This window comes from Phoca vitulina, unplaced genomic scaffold, assembly GCF_004348235.1.
Source record: "Phoca vitulina isolate PV1807 unplaced genomic scaffold, GSC_HSeal_1.0 scaffold42, whole genome shotgun sequence".
NCBI classification, from domain to species: domain Eukaryota; kingdom Metazoa; phylum Chordata; class Mammalia; order Carnivora; family Phocidae; genus Phoca; species Phoca vitulina.
This window is the reverse complement of record NW_022589745.1, coordinates 180,350-201,627: the sequence shown is the minus strand read 5'-3', so window position 1 is coordinate 201,627 and position 21,278 is coordinate 180,350. Positions and strand designations below refer to the sequence as shown.

At 38.6% G+C, this 21,278-nt stretch overlaps 1 protein-coding gene across 1 annotated transcript in view; it reads left to right on the top strand.

Moving 5' to 3' along the window:
• SH3YL1 (SH3 and SYLF domain containing 1) overlaps positions 1-21,278 on the top strand; it is a 35,984-nt gene that overhangs the window by 11,149 nt on the left and 3,557 nt on the right. The window contains exons 2-9 of the mRNA XM_032430193.1: positions 3,682-3,792; positions 6,519-6,632; positions 8,853-8,917; positions 11,617-11,729; positions 12,578-12,706; positions 14,326-14,494; positions 15,144-15,222; positions 17,608-17,664. Of these exons, the coding sequence (XP_032286084.1) occupies positions 3,682-3,792; positions 6,519-6,632; positions 8,853-8,917; positions 11,617-11,729; positions 12,578-12,706; positions 14,326-14,494; positions 15,144-15,222; positions 17,608-17,664 (837 nt within the window). The remainder of the gene's footprint in view (positions 1-3,681; positions 3,793-6,518; positions 6,633-8,852; positions 8,918-11,616; positions 11,730-12,577; positions 12,707-14,325; positions 14,495-15,143; positions 15,223-17,607; positions 17,665-21,278) is intronic.

The window sequence follows — 21,278 nt, the reverse complement described above, 5'->3', positions numbered from 1 at the left end:
GGCTCCCTGCTCAGCGGGGAGTCTGCTTCTCCCCCTGACCCCCCCCCGTCTCATGCTCTCTCTCTAAAAAAAAAAAAAAAAAAAAAAAAAGCAAGCAGAGACATAGACTTGCAACATGATTAAAATTGTAGACAAAAGGAGTATGGCACCAGAAAAACATTCAAAGAATGTGAACAGAAAATATGCAAAACAGGAAATGTAATCAAACAAAAGAAAAATTCACTAGTATTCAGATAAATTCAAATAAAATTTGTCATCCTCTTTTTCTGATGTACGGACTTTGCTTTTCCCAATGTCACCCGTAACAGTGGAATTTTTTATGGTAATACCCACTGGTTCTAAACGTGGGTGGTATTTTGAGGTGCCTGGGTGGTTCAGTCAGTTAAACTTGGGTAGTATTTTTAGGAGACAATTTGGTAATATAATAAACAAATTTTGGGTTTTTTTGATTTATCAATTCCAACTCTTAAGACTCTGTCCAAAGATGATTGCCAGCCAACAGTGGTATCTATAAAAGCTGAAAATGGAAATAATCTGCATATTTAGCAATAGGGATCAATCGAAGCATACACTAAAATGCAGACAGTAGTATTGGTGGATATTAATAGTAGGGGTGGCTTTTTTCTTCAGTATTTACATATGTATACTTTTTCCTCTTTGTTTACAGTATGCTTATGCCATGATTTCTGATCATTTAAAAATATAGACTTTTTTTGTCATATTTGGGCCTTTTGCACTATGAATTTGAAAAGCAGTTCTCACATAATTTCTGGTTCATTTATGGTTTGATTTTTGGCATTTCAAATTGTTGATGAATTTGGAGTTTATCCCTATGTAACATGAAGCGGTGGATGAATTTTTTCCCTCAAAGATCACTATTTATTGTGTAATACAGCTTTTCTACAATGACTTAAGGTGCTATCTTTATTATATACTAAATTATTTTATGTATTTGAGTCAATTTCTGAATTTTCTATTTCGTAAATTGGATTTTCTACCTACAGTCACATCTACTATCAAGTCTGGAGGCTTTATAGTATGTTGTGGCTTCTGGAAGAGCTTGTCCCCCTCATTCTTCTTTTACCTACTTTTTCCCTATATTTTCTTGCTTGTTTATTTTTCTATATGAACTTGTGAATCATTTTGTTTAATTAGAGATACTTGTAAAACTTAAAAGAGAAGATGAACTTGATTTCATTAAGACAAAAGTAGAAAAACCATCATAAGGGGCGCCTGGGTGGCTCAGTACATTAAGTGTCTGCCTTCAGCTCAGGTCATGATCTCGGGGTCCTGGGATCAAGTCCCTGCATCGGGCTCCCTGCTCAGAGGGGAGTCTGCTTCTCTCTCTCCCTCTGCTGCTCCCCCTACTTGTGTTCTCTCTCTGTCAAATAAATGGATAAAATCTTAAAAAAAAAAAAGAAAGAAAAACCATCATAAGAAAATTCTAAAGGCAAATGACAAATGGCGAATCAATATTTGTGACTTAGAAAAAGGCTAATTTCCTTACTTTATAAATGAATAAGAAACAGAGAAATACCCCCCTTGTAGAACAATATGAGAGATTTGACAGGAATGGAAAGATATTTAACATTACTCAACAAATAAAAGCATACTGAGAGGTTCATGACAAAGAAACTTACTGCCACTTACCGTAAACCCCTAGAAACTGGGCAAAATATAGCGAGTATCTGCTTTCACATGTTGGATGCCAGGTGAGTGTGTCTAGGACCCCAGGGAAGAGGGAGAAGTGAGCTGAACCCCAAGACTGCCCATTTTCCTGCCTGAAGGCCCGTCCAGGGGCCGCAGGGCCAGGAAGTCAACCCCAGCTCCTGCTCTCACTGCATGAAAGAGACAACAGGCTTTGGGGAAGTCATTGAAACTGGACTCTGCAAAGCAGGCTCCCCGAAGAGAGGGCTCAAGAAATCTGCAAGGGAACCCCACGAATCCCTGGACAAATACCAAACCCTAGGTGTACAGGTGAAACTTCCAAGTGGAGCAAAGAACCACTATGAGGAAGCCATGAGTGAATAGTTTTCAATTCAGTGAGGGTTGAGGGGAAGTAGTTCCCACCATCCAAAGGGGAGAGAGCTCATTAAACCCCTGAGGACACTGGGATAGAACCCAAAGAGTCACACCATAATTGTAGGGCTCACGTCAAAAATACAGGCACTGGAGCTAAACACAGAGGTAGGCCCGGGAAAGACTGAGCGGACAAGCAGGTAACTCCCTGCACTGCCCACTGCAAAGGGCATCAGCCCGAAAGAAGACAACAAAATCTAGCCACTCATGGGGCAATATTCATATCTAGCATCCACTAAATTTTCCTAGAAATGGCCAGAAATAGGAAAATCTAATCCATAACTAGGAGAAAAATCTGTCAAAAACAGATCCCGAAAGGCCAGAGATGATGCAATTATCAGACAAGGATAAAAAAGCACCTTTTAAAATACGCTCAAGTATTTAAAGAACAACATAAATCGATTGAGGACAGAAATGGAAAGAATCCAAACAAATGGCACTTCGTAGTTGAAAACATCATCTTTGAAATGAAAAATGCATTTGAGGGCCTGAACCAGATGTGAAGTTGAAGCTTCTTGATCTCTTTGGCTCTTCGGATTCCTTTGTCCTCTGAGAAAGGGACGACCCATCCCCACATACCTCAGGTCTGGGAGGGTTTTCTGTGCCTTTGTGGGGATAAATTCGTGCTTGCATGACTTGGCGAACACCAAAGCAAGCCTGAAAGGTAGAATGCTATACAAACACATGGGAGTAATCACTCAGTTCCTGAGTCTCTTAGAATTTTACTAGTAAGAATAATCTATACAGATAGTTAAATATTTTGACAAAAATATCCAGATATAGTAAATTTTATATTTTTTATTATAGACAATTTTAAGTTACATCTTTTGTTAATTCTTTAAATTTTAAAGTTTTTTAGTTAGTACTGAGGTGAGTTAAGAATTACAGAGAGCAGGGGCACCTGGGTGGCTCAGTCAGTTAAGCATCTGCCTTGGCCTTGGGTCGTGGTCCCCGGGGTCCTGGGATTGAGCCCCGCATCGGGCTCCCTGCTCAGCAGGAAGCCTGCTTCTCCCTCTCCCTCTTTCCCTGCTCGTTCCCTCTCTCTCTCTCTCTCTCTCAAATAAATAAAATCTTGGGGCGCCTGGGTGGCTCAGTTGGTTAAGCGACTGCCTTCGGCTCAGGTCATGATCCTGGAGTCCCTGGATCGAGTCCCGCATCAGGCTCCCTGCTCAGCAAGGAGCCTGCTTCTCCCTCTGACCCTCCCCCCTCTCATGTGCTCTCTCTCTCTCATTCTCTCTGTCTCAAATAAATAAATAAAAAAAAAATCTTTAAAAAAAAAAAACAAAAAAACAAAATCAAATAAATAAAATCTTTAAAAAAAAAAAGAAGAATTACAGAGAGCAGATACACAATTGGGAGGTTGAACCAGGATTTTATAATTTCTGGGATTTTGAGAGTTTAAGGTTTCCCAATCTCAGAATGAATTTATCAGGAAAATAGAAATGAGACAATAATTTGAGGATTTCCAGTTCATTTCTTTTGTCTAGATGGATACAATTGGTTAATGCTCAATTGTGCATGAGAAAAAATGAAATTATAATAAATTTCTAATTCATATTTACTATATTTTTTCATTAAAATCTCCTTTTCTTAATCTTTCAGTGAATAATCCTATACCTTCCAATTTGAAATCGGAAGCAAAAAAGGCTGCTAAAATTCTAAGAGAATTCACGGAAATAACTTCCAGAAATGGACCTGATAAGATCATTCCTGGTAAATAAAATATGTACCTCTCATTTCTTTTTTTTTTTTTTTTTTGTATACCTCTCATTTCTAAATTTGTTTTGTTGTCTAAGTTACTTGGTGTACTCCTTGACCTCAGGCAGAGCACCCCCTAAAAGCAGTAAGCCCTCAGAGCACCGTTATCCTCCTGGCTGATATGCCAGATGGTCTCCTGGGGCCCCCACACCTCCCTTTGCCCTCTACCTTTGTGGAGGCTCCCTTTCCTGCTTGCCCTTCGTAGTGCCCACTTTGGCTTTCCCCAAACTCACCTGTCATTGTCCTCAGTTTCTGAGGTCTTTACAAGGTTATCTTGCAAAATCACTAGCTAATCTCATAAACCAATTTAATTTTGGATTTTCTTTTTTGAGATAAGATTTTTACATTTTATAGTGGTTGAAGAAGACATTAGTCAATAATTCCTGACCCAGCTGTGCATCATATTCCTTGGATCATTAAAATACAGTGCCTAAATTTCCCCCAAACCTGCTGAGTCAGACCCTTGGAGCAGAGTGGCTGGGATTCTAATGCAAGGCGGACCACAAAAGACCTGAGTCTAGAGATGGGCTTTTGGGAACCACTCCCTGTTTGTTGCCACTCCCAGTTATTTCTACAGGGTGGTTCAAGGAGGACTCCTCCTTGCCAGGAGGCAAAGATTCACGTGCAAACCAGCTTGGGTAAAGCTACAGACTACTTTCCCTCTTAATTAATCATGGGCGTGGGAAACTTCCTGCATTACAAAAACTAGTTTAACTTCTTTTTTTAAAACTAGTTTAATTTCTTAAGCCAGATTTTTTAAGTTATTGCTTAATAACTTAAAATGTTAAAAAAATTACCTTTAAATGTTAAAAAAATTTAATTTGTTATTATTATTATTATTATTATTATTATTATTATTGTTACTTTGGTCCAGCCACTACTCCCATCAGGAAAACCGTGCTTCATAGAAGCCTTGCTACTCCAAGTGCAGACTCGACCAGCAGTTGGGCATCACCGGGGGGCTTGTTAGAAATGCAATGACGCTCCACTGAGGCCTCAGTGGTCAGAATCTGCATTTTTCACAAGATCTCCAGTGATCTGGCTGCACATACCAGTTTGATAAGTACTACTTTAGGACTCGAAGAAAATTCAACCAGAAAAACTGAATTTTCAGTAGCAATATTCTGAAGCAGGAGATAGAAGACATTTCTTGATGTATATATCAGCATCTGCATACACAACAGCCTGCTAGCCCAATTTATGGATAAATTGTATTTCCTGACATAGAAACATCTGAGTATGGATTATTTCTCATGGATTTTGTTCAGTAAAATTCCATCAGGGAATCTGTAATCAGTGCATCTATATTATAAATGAAAAGCTAATTCGCAAATTATTTAAGCATTATTGATATTTTAGTGTCCCCAAATTTGGGTGGAAAATCTATAAAAACAAACCTGACATTTAAAATATGTTCATCTACTTCTGTTCTATTTAAATAGAGGCAATCCTGACCGTACACACATTGAGAGTGGAGTGTGAGGGTAGAGGAAGATGTTCTGCCAAAATGTGGTTGTAAAAATAAATCTATGTAATATACAATAGACCTTTCAACCTCATCACAATATACTTATAACCTTTTAAAATACAAAATGAAGGCACGCTTAGTGGACTGCAATCTAAGAGCCCAACCTTGTTCTCTATGCATTGCTTAACTACAAGTAACATCACATAGGTCTGCACGCTAACTTCCTGCTCTTGGGTGAGTTATCGCTGAGAGTCTACTATTAACTAAAATTTTGAAGTGGTGTGCATAATTATATTAGAAATTTAGTGTTTTTGTAGGGACTTCCAGAAAACCATTTCTGTGTGTTTGAGTACAGTGGTTTGACTTTCTTGATGGAATATTTAACAAAAGACAAGAAATCGAACAGTCTTAAAAGTGATGTTGGGGACCAAGAGTAACTTCCAATGTTTGGGCTTCCCTTGTTATTTGAAAGATATACTGTTGTGTGAATGAATCCACAGAAAAGGGAGGTGCAGTGTTTGGGGGTGGTACATATATTAATAGCTCATTTTATGTAATGAACTTCCCCGAAATGTGAATGAACCAATATTGTATAAATTATATTCTCAGTACACTATTAGTTATGTGTTACTTGAATACTTGAATGGATCATTTTATAAAGTTAAAAATATTTTAAAGTGGCAAAATCCCTTGGTTTTTCTGTATTTGAATCTAATTTTCATATTCATAAAAGGTGAACTAACTATACGGCTTTAAGATCAAAGTTCTGCTGTTTGTGGGATGCCAGTCTTGTCAGCTTTCTCCTTAGTACTTAGTTCCATATGGATCTTAATCACTTTGAAAACAATAACTTGTTTTTTATGAGTTATATTCTCAATTAATTGAAATTTCCAAATTATTTGTCCTGCTAATAGATGTCAATAAAAAAAAATCTCATCCACATATCTCATTTATTATAGCAGTTGCAGGGATTTTTTAGCACTTTGTGTGTGATGCGTAGCATTGGAAATATACCACAAAGAAGGAGGCCGAGGTAGACAGCCTTGGGTCCGTGTGCTATATCAGCGAGTTTTATTTGGCTCATACGTGCCGTTAAGACTGGAACTGGGGATCCTGCCCAGCCGAGCTTTGTGTGTATTGATCTGCATAATGCTCATCTATTCAGGCAAGTCCACTAAAAATGCTCACCTGCCTGTTGTCCTTAATTTTGCAGCCCACGTAATTGCTAAAGCCAAGGGCCTTGCGATTTTGTCTGTGATAAAAGCTGGATTTCTGGTAACTGCTAGAGGAGGCAGTGGGGTCGTGTTGGCACGTCTTCCAGACGGAAGTAAGTTGCTTATTTTCATTTTGGAAACGTTTGGCAGGGAGCATGATAGGTTTCCTCAAGACCCCTAACGTTGTCATCCTGGAATGTGCACTCTGGATGTCCCATCAACAAGGACAGTGAGGCTTCCCGTTTCTCTCCTCCTCTTAAAATAGTAGACAAGACTTGGAGGGGTAGATCTAGCTTTGTCTTATGTACATTATGTAATTCTTCTATGGAGCAGTTATTGAACATGACAATATTTGCATTTCTGATGTTAAATATGAATCTTATTTTTCAGCTTCGTGATATAACTTTTCTTTTGTTTTATGGAAGTTGATAAGAAAATCAGACCCATCTGTAATCTTTCTACTATTCCCATAGGAAACCATAAAAACTGAAATTTTTCTTTAAAGCCTATAACCAGGGTGGAAGCACATCAAGATCAATACAATTTGGTTTTACTTTTTGGGGTGAAATCTAATACTTGATTTTTCAGAGATGAAATCAAAATATATTTCCCTTAATTCCCAATATTTAACCAACATTTATAGTAATATTTAAAATGTAGGTAGGTGTGTCATAACTAACTATAATGCTTTTCATACCAATTTAACATTCTCAGTTCACTCATATAATTGAACATATTTCTCTCTTAATAGATGTTTTTAGTGTAGATAATTTAATTTTATTCTGGAAGAGAGCATAAGACAATGACAATAGATACATCTGGGTGTTTGTGGGGCGAGTGACCACTGAACCTCAGTGGTCAGGTCCACTGTGTCCTGTGATGTGTCCCCACAGTAAATTAGAGTCTCTCCCTGAAGCTGTGGCCCAGCACTTCATGGTTCAGTCCTTGCCTACGAAATGAAAACAACAAAGTTCTCTTCTTCTCAAGCACTACCCACATTTTCATGAGCTGAGTTCCCGCAGGATAACCAGACAAAGTTGAGGCACATTCCAAGGTCCTTCAGTGTCTGTGAAAACTTCCCCTTGGTGGTTGACAGGGAGGCTATCTGCAAAGGTAGAGGCCCGACAATATCTGGGGTCTCTCAGAACCTCAGGGGGGACCTTTCTCCTGGGCCAAATCCCTGCATTCCTCTCTCCCACCTTTCTGAGTACCAGCAGCTCTGTCTGCAGGAGGTAATTGCCCAAATGAAGCAGCAAATTCCCCAGATCCTGGCCAGATGGGCAGTCTTCAAACAGGGACAGTTCCTAACATAGGAAATGGAAAACAACTTTGGGATTATATGACACTAATTTCTGTAATCAAAACTCCCCTAAGCCTGGATAGATTAGTTCTGAATATATTCAAGCAATATCCTGTTATCTAGAATACAGAATTAGGTTTAGGAAGCTAATAAGCATTTTCAGAAAGTACTTTATCTATACTATCCCACCCTTCCCCCATCAAATTAATTTTTTTCCTAATTCAAATGGAATTATTGTACTTAGTTTTCAAATGTAAGGAAATTTATCTTGTTAAAATCTTAAAAATCTTGAATTTATAGCCTATTTCTTGTTCTACTAGGCACAAAAGACCAGTTTTTGCCCTCAGAAATTTACAACAGAAACAGTTTATTATTGTGTTACCCTTAGAAGTGATTATAATAAGCTTTTTTTAATCCTTTTGCTCTCTTATATCTATGATAAAATTGTAACTAAAAACTAGAATTACATAGCTCAATTATTTTGTGAAACATTATGTAAATGTTGAGAGTTGAAATGATCAAATGCTATGTGTTTAGTAGGTAAGTATTCAATCGTTTGATATATTATGCATGTTTATAGACAAAGATTAGGGGACATGGATTTGTGAGTCTGTGAGCCTCAATGTCTAATACCTTTCAAACATTTTTAACTTAAAAATTATATATGTTTGGTTCAGGGTGCCTGGGTGGCTCAGTCGTTAAGCGTCTGCCTTTAGCTCAGGTCACGATCCTGGGGTCCTGGGATCGAGCCCCGCATCGGGCTCCCTGCTCTGCGGGAAGCCTGCTTCTCCCTCTCCCGCTCCCCCTGCGTGTGTTCCCTCTCTCCCTGTGTCTCTCTCTGTCAAATAAATAAATAAAATCTTTTTAAAAAATTATATATGCTTATTAAAGAATATTAAAAACACAGGGGAAACACCAAAGTCTCATTATTTTTAAAAGAAACACTATTCTCATTGTAGCATTTTTCCTTCCCATATTTGTGTGTCAAGGGGTTTTAATGTTAGAGTAATGTTTGTTTCTTTGGTTTTATTAGAATGGTCTGCACCTTCAGCCATTGGGATAGCTGGGCTTGGTGGAGGATTTGAAATAGGAATTGAGGTAAGTCTATAAACATACAGTTGCCATTTTCTCTAAAAGCAGCTGAAACTTACTACATAGAACTTGAGAGACTACCTACTGTTCTTATTTCACCACTGACGAAATAGATTTTATTCCATATATTTCATTTTCTGGACAGATCCCCACCTACAGCTATCTAATGTACACCAGCGTTCTTTCACTTAGAGTAGAATTTTGCTCATTCAGGCTTTGCTCTGTTTCCATCTTTAGCACAACTGTAGAACAGATAGGCCTCAAATCGGACTGACTGTACTTGGCTGCGTATGGCTTGCTGATTGCAAAGCTGCTTATCTCCGCAGTGGGCTGCTGAGTAAGCCAGAGCTCAGATCCTGGGCATACCTGGCTTAGCTCCGTGTATCTTCACCTGTGGCAACACCCTGTTGTGTTACATCCGGATCTTCAAATTACTTCAAATGCTGGCTTTGCATTGTTTCATTTCGTAACTTTGCTCCTAATGATTATGGCCCCTGGGGGGAGGGGAGGCTCCTGGCTACATTACCCTATACCTGTTTGCTGAGGTCTGTTGCTCCGAGGTTATCAGGGGTTAACATTCCTCCCCTAGCTTTTCCTGCAGGGTAGTTGTGCTTTCTTCATTCTTTTGTGTAAGAATTGAATTTAAATGCAGAACTGGCATGTTATTTATAGTTATACCTCATTACAAACTTCTTAGGAAACCTTATCAAATTTTCAAATGTCTGTCTTACAGTGTTTGTGTATTGACGGTTTTCTTTCAGGGAATCTGTTTGCTTTTACTCTTAGCTATAGAGACAAACCAAGAGCTGCTGGGCCCCTCCCGCTCCTCAAATTGTCTGTGGAGCTTTGACCCGGTTCTCTCATTAGCGATATCACCAAAGAACACAGGATTATTTCACTCTTATTTCAGAGAGAACTGAATTGAGATGAGACATAAAATTAAAGGATTACTTTTTTCTTTAATTGACTCTTAGAGTTTTGCCTTACTTAATTATACTAAGATGTACCAAGCAGAAGGGGACAATAGCAGTCAGGTATTTACATGGTCATGGCTGGAGACTTATACTTTCTGCATGTGTATATACCAAGCATTATGCAAAGCAATTTTATATATACTACCTAAAATGTATATAAGATATAGCTCATATAATCATTGGCAAAAATCACTTAATTTTGCATAAGAGCTAATTCTGTATTATTCAACACCACAATCTTCAGAAATTGTCCATATATAAAATGGAATTAACAGTTGATATGAGTCAAGGTAAAGTATTTCATAGGGGTAAGTTAGCTGGTATATTTAGTTTGTCCTATGGAACTTGAGTGTATTTTTTTCATAAAATGATTCAAATTAAACATTTTTTAAAGAATCTACTTGTATTGGATCTCCATTAGGTCTTTTCAAGTGCAATCTCTTTTGGTAGTAAGTATTCTTCTGTGGGTCAAATGAAAACGTTGATTTTAAAACACTTATAAAACATTAAAGAACTATATAAATTAAGTAATCTTTTAAACATCAGTCTGCTTGGCCTTTGCATATTTTATTGAGTTGTGGTAAACATGCCAAGCTTTACAAATGATTTCAGTTAACCCTTTAAACTACCTTATATGCATGTCTATGCACGTATATATATGTATACAGAGTCTGTTTACAAATGTGGCTCCTATTATTATACCCACCTTAAAACAGAGAAACAAGCTAAGGTTTCAAGCTGCTCAATCATTTGCCCAAGATCACACAATATGCAAGAGGCAGAAGTAGAATTCACACCCAAAGAGTTGGATTTTTAGCCCAAATTCTTAGCATCAACCAGTACACCTCTCCTTTTCGAGGTATGCATGACACACACATCTTTGCTTGAGATAGATGAGTGAGGTGGGTCCTATTTTGCAGATTTCACATATGAAAAGATGAGAGATCCAAAAGTAGTCAGAATATGAGGTCACACAGCTCCTGAGGAGGGAGCTGGACTGCCGCTCAGGCCTCCATCCCCGAGGGCTCTCCGTATCTCTGGGCTCTCACTGGGCTTGTACACAGCAGTGGTGAACACCTCCTCCGTGTTGGCTTGTTTGAGCATTATTCCCACAGTCTAATTTTTGCTTTTACTTAGAGAATTAGCTCAGTAAGAGGCATTAACTGATAGTTAAATAGCTTCCTTCTGATATTTTGAATTTCTGTGCCTAAAAGAAAGTGGACAGCATGCACTTTATTAGTGGTAAACACATGGCCTTGCCAGGGATTTCAGTGTGGAAATGTCACTGAGAACCCTGGATCTTATGCCCTTACTCCTAATTGTATGGTCTTTGGCTTGGCTTTCTTGACGTGCTTAGTTTAAGGGAGTACTTGTAATCTTTCTGACCTACCTATGTTGTATCTATTCTGGCTATCACTATGACAGGCCACTTAGCCTCACTAGACCCCTGTCACTACCTACATTACAAGCTTGCCGAGAAGATTGGGGGTATGCACAGAGCCCCACAGTATATGCATGGTGCACAGTGAATGCTCAGAGGTGTTTCCTTGACTCACCTGTGGAAATATCCTTTGCTTACATCCTCAGCTCAAAATAAAAATGATTCTTCTTTCATATTCTTTCACTGTCTACATTGAAATTCTTGCTACATTATATGGTATGTATTTGAGTTTTAATCAGCATATATTTTAAATGACATTTACACATAATTATTTTTAAATAAATTTTCAGGTATCAGATTTGGTAATAATTTTGAATTATAACAGAGCAGTAGAAGCTTTTGCAAAAGGTGGTAACCTGACACTCGGAGGGAACTTTACTGTGGCAGTTGGGCCGCTGGGAAGGTGAGTACTCGCAAAGTACCTTCTGAACATCTGTTAGATAGTAATGGTTTAAAAATTATACAGGTTTGCACTAAGAGGAAGCTTGAATTGAAATGAAACTGATTTATGATTTATATATGTCCTAGAGGGTTTGAGGTTGTTTGGAAATAAGAAATTTATAAAGCCCAGCCAGGGTGATAAAATGAGAAAATTTGAAACTAGAACACACAAAAAGAAACTAAATACTTCAGAAATGTAGGCCATTGTTATCTACCGGAATGGAACATAAAATTTACCTTTAAGCTCTGAAGGAGCCAAGTCCAATTTGATTAACTGATCAAGGGCGGCATTGATCAAGAAAGAAAAAAGATTTTCTTCAAACTAGATTATGGAAAATTTGAAATAGCAGTGTTTCACTAGAGTGATGTTTACAGTATGTAGAGTGCATTTTACCTCTCTGTCAATGAACAACTATTTTTGGGTCATTTGAGCAATGTAGAAATACTGAAAACTCAGACCATACAATCATCTAAAAAGGTTTCTAAATTCCATGAAAATGCTCAGTGTAAAAAGAACCCACAGTCTTTGGTACTCTTAAAAGGTACATTCCTGTTTTAAGAAAGGAAGACAAAGTTGGAAAGGTATGATTATCACATCACACCTTTGATAATGGTTTTAAATAATGTGTCCTTCCCCAGGCCCTAGAACACCCTAAGCACAACTAGCTCAGGCCAACAGGACGTAAAACATAAAAACAAATGAAGTAAGAACAAGATCATTCTTTTGAGTGAGAAGTGTGGTGCTGCTCAACTAATGATCTTAGGGCCCATTCTCTCGTGGTTCCAGGATGCAAACCTTCTATTTTGCAGGAATTTAGAAGGAAATGTTGCCCTGAGAAGCCCCACTGCTGTCTTTACATACTGCAAATCCAGAGGACTCTTTGCTGGCATATCGTTAGAAGGCAGCTGTTTGATTGAAAGGAAAGAAACTAATCGAAAGTAAGTGCAAGCCACATAATTTTAATTGATTTCAGGAAAGTGTGATGAGAAACATAATACTTCATAGATTCACATAGTTGTTCAGAGTTTACAGAGTAACCTTGTATATAATCTTTTTTAACACAGCGTTTGACTCTAACTGTATATTTCTTTATTTAAAGATTCAATATAAAGTAATATGTACTTAGAGAAAATCTAGAAAACACAAAAAAATTACAAGAAAAATAAACCATTCTATCCCTTTAAGATTAACACTATTCACATTTTGCTTTATTGCCTTACAATGTTTTCCTAAGCATAATTCCCCTTGTTTTGCCACATATGATTGTAATCATAACAGATCCAATTATAAATCCTTTTTTTCCACTTAACATTGTAAGAATCTTAAGTATAAGTTAATGGCTACATAATATTCTATTAGTCAGCTGTATCATTAAGTATATTTTTCAAACATCTGTAAAGGCACATAACAGTTACAACTTGTAGGTCAATCAAAATATTCCTATTATAAGAGGTTGTCTATTACTACACTCTGCCGTTGTCTTTCTTCCATAAAACAGAGACAAATTTTGATTTTTTAAAAAAGGGTTTTAGAAGTACTTTAACAGGTGAGGAAGAACTTCTACTTTAAACTGGCATCTGGCCAGTTTTTCCCCAAACTGCTCTTCTAAATTTCTGCAAAAATATGTCTGGCTGCTCAGAGAAAGAGAAAAGGCTGACCGACAAAGTGACTTCTTCCAGAACCTGGCAGATCCCCACTCACTGTGAGCCTGGTGGGAGCTGGCAATGCAGCGAGCTTAGAGCAGACGCAGACGCCTGCTTGCTGACGAAAACCCGTATGAAGGTGACTGTGCAGGTTCACTCAGGAGTTCATTGGCACGTGTGACGATATTCAGTGCGAGCCACAGCAACTGGAAAATAGGAGGGACAGGGAAAAATAAAGGTTTGCACAGCTTTATGTCTTACAAAGTCAAGAGAGATGTTTTTACTTCTGGTTTTATTAATTTGAGAAATTTAAATGAAGAATTCTTTTAGAAATTTCTGATTCTAGGCCTTTGGGAGACTTTCTCATTGAAGTTCACATAAATCCTGGATAAACTAAAACTAATATACTTCTTTTTCAATTGCAGGGCTTCTAAATATGTAAGGCAAATCTTTATGTAATTTTGATACAAATAAACATTCTAAAGAAATTATAAAGCCATATTTGTTATTACATATTACATATTACAAAGCACTTTTTGTAAGAAACTTAAAAAATAAAAATCTGTAAAAATGTATGTGCTTCTAGGTATATTTTTGTAAGTGTAGGTATATTTGCATATACATGTTTATATATTTGTATGTGTGGGTGTTTGTATATATATGTGATTTGCTTTTTATATTATTGGAGGAAGGATATACATATCAGACAATTTATGGTGATTGGCTCTAGAGATGAGCTTGGGGGAGTGAATTTAGGGGTTTAACATGGGTTATGGCTTGTAGTTAGTGTTTGAAAAATAGTATATATGAAGTACGAGATGTGAGTAAATGCCTACACACAGGTGTGTGTCCTACTTTTAACTCTAGAAAAGATCTACGTCTATAAATGCTCTTAATTTGATATTTCTTATTAGATTTTATTGTCAAGACATCCGAGCTTATGACATTTTATTTGGAGAAATACCACGACCTGCTCAAGCAGAAGATCTTTATGAAATTCTTGATTCCTTTACTGAAAAGTATGAAAATGAAGGTCAACGAATCAACGCAAGAAAAGCAGCAAGGGAACAGAGGAAGCCTGCTGTAATGCTTGGTTTTTACATTTCTCTCAGCAGTCACAAGACATTTCTTTATATAGAATATTCTGTTCTTGATATCAGGTTCCCAATAACCACCAAACTTCCCCCATAACTTCATTTACATAAAGTTCTTTTAAAAATGTTGTATAACTTTGACATGTTACCTGTACAAATTTCAAGGGGAACCATAGTTCGTTTTCCATAATTGCATCTCTCTAAGGACATGACTTGGTCATATTAAATAATGATACTAACAATGCTGCTAATACTGAGGCCTTGAAGGTCAAGGGTCTTGTGCTCCGAGCTCCACGCCACCCTCTCGGAGTGGATTGATCCCCATGGGACAACGTGGAAACGGACACGAAGCCTCAGTTGTCACTGCTTTCCCAGGGTTTGCTGAGCCAGTCACCAAGTGACTGAGGTGCTGGATGAGGCAAGCTTCCCATTACAGAAGAGCACCCCCTTCAACCTATGCATGTGGCATCCAGTTCAACTAATCGTGGCCCAAAGCAGTGCACATGCACGTTTAGGGTGCTTTGTTAATAGGTGCATAGGATAAACTATGCCACATATTCATTAGAAGAAAAAAGCCTATATGCTCCAAGGTAAAAAAGTATTTTAAAATTATGTGCATTTTTTTTTGTTCCTCCCAGGCTAAAGAATTACCTCCGAAACCATCACCAAGACCACAGCAGTCATCTGCACAAGTCCTGTTGAACTCCGGCTCCCAAAGTAAATATTTCTGTTGTAATTCAAATAAAATTATAATTAAGCAATTATTAGATATTATTGTTAAGAAATCAAGCTGCATTGTTAAACTTTAGTGTCAAATAGAAGAACTAATGGGTGTTGAAGAGAAAAATAAATGCTCAGCGTCTTCTAAAGACAGAAGACAAATTCTCATTGCTGCAGTTTGTGAAAGCTTCTGTTCTCATTCAGAAGATGCTTTCTCCAATTTACAAAGAGATTTATCTTTAAAGTTTTTTCACTTATTTGTCATTTCTTCCAAAGATAGTTATCCTGCCGATTTGAAATGGGAACAAAATAAGCCTATTTTTCTTGTATACTTATAGATTTATATTCTGAATATTAAGTTTACCATATATTCTTGGGAGCTCAGGATTTCATAAGGTGGTTTTAAAGTAGACCAGATTTATAAAGCACCAGGTTTTGGCCTCTACCCCTCTTTCCATTGCACGTTTATAGGACAGTCACTCTTGGAATCATGCTTTTCAGGCACAGAGGGTAACAGTATGTAGCAATATATTAAAGTAGGTGATGTTTCATGTAATAATCCACTGTTATTCACGAGCACTGTGCTGGGGCTTTTGAGAGTACAAAGATGAGTCCAAATTATATCCTGTCTTTGAAGAACTTTCAGTCTAGGAGGGAAGATACCACATGTGGAAAAATAACTGCCATTACTGGAAGGAAGCACATGACCAGTTCTGGGAGGAGGAGAACAAGTATCAGAGTGCTTTAGAGGGCAGGAGGATGGTCCCCTCCTTCATGCTCTGTATCCACCCCCCCTTCACCTGGGCATGAAATAGGAGTCACAGCCCTCACACTGGCTCCTGGCTAGGCCTCTAGCTTGCCTAAAAGTACCCCTCCCAGGACGGTGCTCAGGAACTGCACCTGTCTTCTTCGTTGCCCACATTTCCTATAACTTAGCCTGTACCCTACTCTCCTGGGATGCTGCATCTTCTTCCAAAAGGGATGGTATTTCTGATTCATGTTCAGGTGATTAATTTACATACACTCATATTTCCAGTGAGTAACAAGATGTGGGCACTGAATCTATTTTTATTTTAAATCTGAGTGATTACATAAAATTTGACCTGTGTGTAAGTTTTAAAATACATAATGTTTCTGAAGTGTCCTCACTAGGAAAATAGATATCTTGTATGATGCACATATAAAAATCTTATGTCAGTTCCCTTAATATCACTTCCTTGTCAGTGTTGATTAAAAAACTACTCATCTTAACTTCAAGGAACCCCTTTCACTTAACAATGGAAAAATCTCAGAAGATTTGTTTTTTTGGGTTTTTTTCCTCCTGAGCACGTGTTCTAAAACCTACACATCTCAACATCAACTTAGGTTCCCAGGCCCCTTGCTTGTGTCAGCCTGGGGCTGTTGTTTCCCACTATGATCTCCTATCTTCTGAACCTTTCTTGTGGAGACGGATGGTGCCCTCCCCACTTTGCACAGCGATGACTGTGTCCTCACCGATTTACCTTTTGGTCTGTGCACATTTCTTTTTCTTTTCCTTTTTTTTTTTTTTTTTAAGATTTCATTTATTCATTTGAGACACACAGATACAGAGAGAGAGAGAGCATGAGCAGGGAGAGAGGTAGAGGGAGAGGGAGAAGCAGGTTTCGCTGAGCCAGGAGCCCGATGTGGTGCTCGATCCCAGGAACCTGGGATCATGACCTGAGCCAAAGGCAGATGCTTAACCATCTGAGCCACCCAGGCACCCCAATTTCTGACTTTTAAAAAAAAGCTTTTTTTTAACTCATGATGGAGCGTATAGTTATAATAATGATTCATATTTATACTATGATATTTAGATTCTGTTATCCCAGAAAGAGATATGTTTTTAATTTAAATAACTGAAACTGAAATATGCTACAAAGTATGCCCTTTACAACTTTTAGGCTTATATTGAACAATTTTAGATATTAACTAAAAAATATATAAGTGAACACATGCTGTTTAAAAATTATTTTAGGGGTTAAGCAAACAGCAATGTTTGAAAATCACTGGCTTGGGGGCTACAAACTTTTTTAAAATTCAGGTATCTTATGATTGCTTCTGGAAAAAAAGATGTATGTGTGTTATCCGTGAATGTGTAATTCCAAGGTCATGAGTTGTAGTTTCAGTGCTTCTAATCCTATAGATACCAGATATTTACCCTCTGCCTTATGGTCGGTGTACTTTCTGGGTTTATTCAGGCATTCCTCTTGATTTAAAGTGTGATAAAATAATGGTATTTCTATCAATCTTAGAGATTTAAAATACCTGTTTTGCAAGAGCAAGATTTGGCATTCTTGGCTATTTTATATACGATATGCTAATAAGTCTAATAAATGCCCCCCCTTTTTTTCTGTTTTGCAGGTAACAGAAGCAAATATAAGCTCTACCCTGAACTTTCCAGCTATCAGGAGAGAGTTGGTAATTAAAATATCTATATGTTAAAAATGATTCATATCCATCTTATAATCACAAACTTTCTAATTAATATGGCAGTTTGTAAAACTCTCTGGGAAGGAGTTCAGCACTCCTTTGATTTATAGGATATGCACATGCTTTTGAGAAGTACTTCATTTAAAAAATGCTATGCTTTTGTTCTCTTACTTGCTTTTAATCTGAGATAAGGAGGGCGATGGGGAACTGTAAGAGGCACATGCTCAGTTACCTGCCAGGGAGCACCCCAGCTTGGGACTAAGTGCCGCTGACTCCCAGGGGCTTGTCGAGGACCAAACCACAGGATCTTTTAAAATCTTGTCACGATAGAATGACAAGGTTTGTTCATTGTGAATTACAACTTCATCATCATCACATTTTTTCTGGGTTTTAGCCCCGTGAATATTTTTATATTTTTAAGGAATTTTTTTATTTTTCATGTTCAGATATTTTGCCATTATTGGGAACTACTTCGTAAAACTTACTAGGATTTGCCATGATGAAAATAGTCCCTCAACCTGTCTTACTTCAATATTCTTTAGAAAATGTTCCTTAAAGAATTAAGCAATTATTTAGAAATGTGAATGGGACACAAAATGAGGGCAAAGGTTAACCAGTTGTAAAAGAGCCTGTTTATTTTTTCACATCGTCTTTTGTCACTGGGATCACAGAACCATCCTGGGTAAGGAAGCTCCGGGGGCATTACTTGTTTCCTGTAAACAGTGTCAAGGTCACTAAGTACCCATTTCTTTTTAAAATTTATAAAGATATTTCAAAAATGTCTCTTAAGCAGAGTTCCTTAAACAGAAGTCAACCTTTTCCTGATGGATTAGGGTTTCTGACTTTCCTTCTGCTTTCAGCCTGGTTCCCATCATGTGGAGCCCACTTCTGGCCATCTGTTCTCGCAGGAGCCCAGGTGGAGGGAGTCCTGTGTTCAGAGGCAGTCTGATGGCCTGGGTTTAACTGTGCTGTGGCCCCAGGCACTGTGAGAAAACTAGAGGCTTTTAAAAATGCATTTTGCTTTTGTGAATGTGATTTACAGCCATGGTAGAGATACTGAGACCGTCATAATTTGACCTTTGGAAACACATCCTTCAGAAGCAAAAGTGGTTAACATATAAATGTCTATACCCAAGTAGCATGGAGAATTTTATATAGTGGTCTTTGAAAGACTCTGTTAGAATTAGACCTACACTTAGGTGTCCTGCAATTAAAGGGAATCTTAGATTTGAGGTCAACAGACAAGCTGAGTTGCTGAGGGAGAGGGGCCAGCAGGGACACTGAGGGACAAGGGACAACGGAGGCTGTGGTGACATGGGAACTGCAGCTCCTTTTCTCAGGGTTCTCTAGAGCGTGTACCTGCAGGCTGGGTGCTAGGGAATGTTAGCAATACCCCTAAAAGGCACTAAGGGCAGTGTGAAATTATAAGAAACAAATCCTGGGTGGGCTCTGGAAACAGGATCTGACTTGAACTCAATACTTTGACCACTAGCCGTGTGATCCACGGATAGTTACCTGCCCGTGGTTGGTCGGTCGGTCAGGTTTTTTTTTATATTTGAGGGTAGGATGAGTTAAGTTGTACAAACAGTAGGTACTAGGATAATATTAATTTATTTTAGTCCTTTCTCCAAATATAAGGGAGTTTGAAGAAAAAAATGGAAAGGAAGATTTAAAGTCTATTTTTAAAATAAAACTTACTTAACATGATTGTGTTTTTTTAAAAAGCAGCTGTGAAATCAGTTAAATTCTCACCAAGGACTTTCTCACACCCTGGCCGAGTATTGCTGCAGAGAAAAGGCACAGGGCACAGGTCTGAGCCTCAAGTTAAAACTCCTGTGGGCTTGCTCTCAGCCTGTCCCATACCCACTGACCAGCTGCACTTTTGCATGGGCTGTTGGGCAAAGCAGGAATTCTCCAAATTGCATATACGTTTGTTTTGCACCCTTTGGAAGCTCAACGACATGGTACTTGGGGCTCTCAGCAAGACAGCCTTGCAACGGCACAACCGGGTTTACCGTACCTTTCTGTAATAGCCCGTGCCCTCCTGTGTCAGTCTTCACCACCCGCCTCCTATCCACCCTGTAATTTTCAGTGACAGTCTGGGCACATCCACTGTGGGGGCCATCCTGTGCTGCGTGGATGCCCTGGACTGAGTCACTCCATGCCAATAATACTCCCTTCCCAGTTACAAGGACCACAAATGCTCCAGACATTACCTTTTGAGAACTGCTTTCCTGGTGACATCACCTAGTGGCCTTATCTGCCTCACTTTACCAATGATTCACACCCTCTTCCAAAGGACGTGATCCTGAAAGTGACAGACCCCACACCTGACCTGGGGGGATGTGGGTACCAGAGTTAAGTCAGCCATGCAACTCATCACTACATTAAATGTACACAAAACCAAAGATGTGTTTGTTCTCTTCTGCTTGCCTTGCAATGACCTTCCAAAGACTGAGATTCCTTTCCCGGATCACGTCTAGGGCCGGATATGTTGGTTACATATGGGTTACATTATGCAGACTCCATGGAGAAAGCAACTGGGAGTAATACAGTGACACCCTCTAGACCCAGCCTTGCTAATTAGGAGCCTTGGGACAGCTGCTTCCTGTTAAGTGTAGTCCTGATTTGGGAGAGAAAATAACCTGTATTTGAATTAAAGTTGAATATTATGATGAAAATGGCTAATTGCTTCAAAGAGCTTCCATATTTCTTAAACACAGGAATATAAAACTTGAAAGCAAGGCTTCTGTGAATGCCAGGTATTTTAGTTGGCAGGGGGGCCTGTTTCCGTGGTCCCCAGGGGGCTTTCTCTTTCTGGAAGGACATACCTCCCTCCCAGAAGAAAAAGGCCCACCTTTTTTTTTTTTTTTTAATAAGCTATTTTGTGGGCATTAAACTTTTCCTTATGGAAGGTATCTTTAATATTTACAGTGAAGAAGAACTTTAAGAACTTGAAGAAAAAACTAACAGTAGGGCATGGCATTGAGTGGCTTGTGGACTGTTACCTCCAGGGAGCGCCGGTCTTCATTCAGGCTTGGCTCACCACCTCGTGTTCTTGTGGATGAATTTTCCGCGGAACTGCTTAAACTCCTGACTCTTCTTTGGCACATCCCTGTCTGCCTATCTTGCCCATATTCTTCCCTAGCTCTCCCAGCAATGATTTCCCCTCCCCATTTGCCTCATCTCTGCTCAAAATTTGGGTGGGGGGAAAGAGGGATGTTGAATACCAACCTCCTCAAACCCCACAGCACTGCCTTCTTCTCTGCTGCATCTCAAAACCACCTGCTCTGTTCTTACACCTCCTTTCCCATCATCACTTTACCCTTAGTTCATTTGGAAACTACAATTCAGAGGAAACTGGACAACACCTAAATAGGAAGGGCAGGAACTGAACCAAGTCTGTGATCCTCTCTGTCTTTCATTCAGTTCGTAATATCTTCCTCTAATTGTTCATCACAAAATATATTCCTAAAACCAGTAAGAACCAGTTCATTTATCAGTGGTTACCCAGGATCATCATCCAACATTCTTACTATTTGTAGAGTCTGGATAACTCAGTGATGCAGAAGAATATGCTAATTCTCCTTGAAAATGTGCCT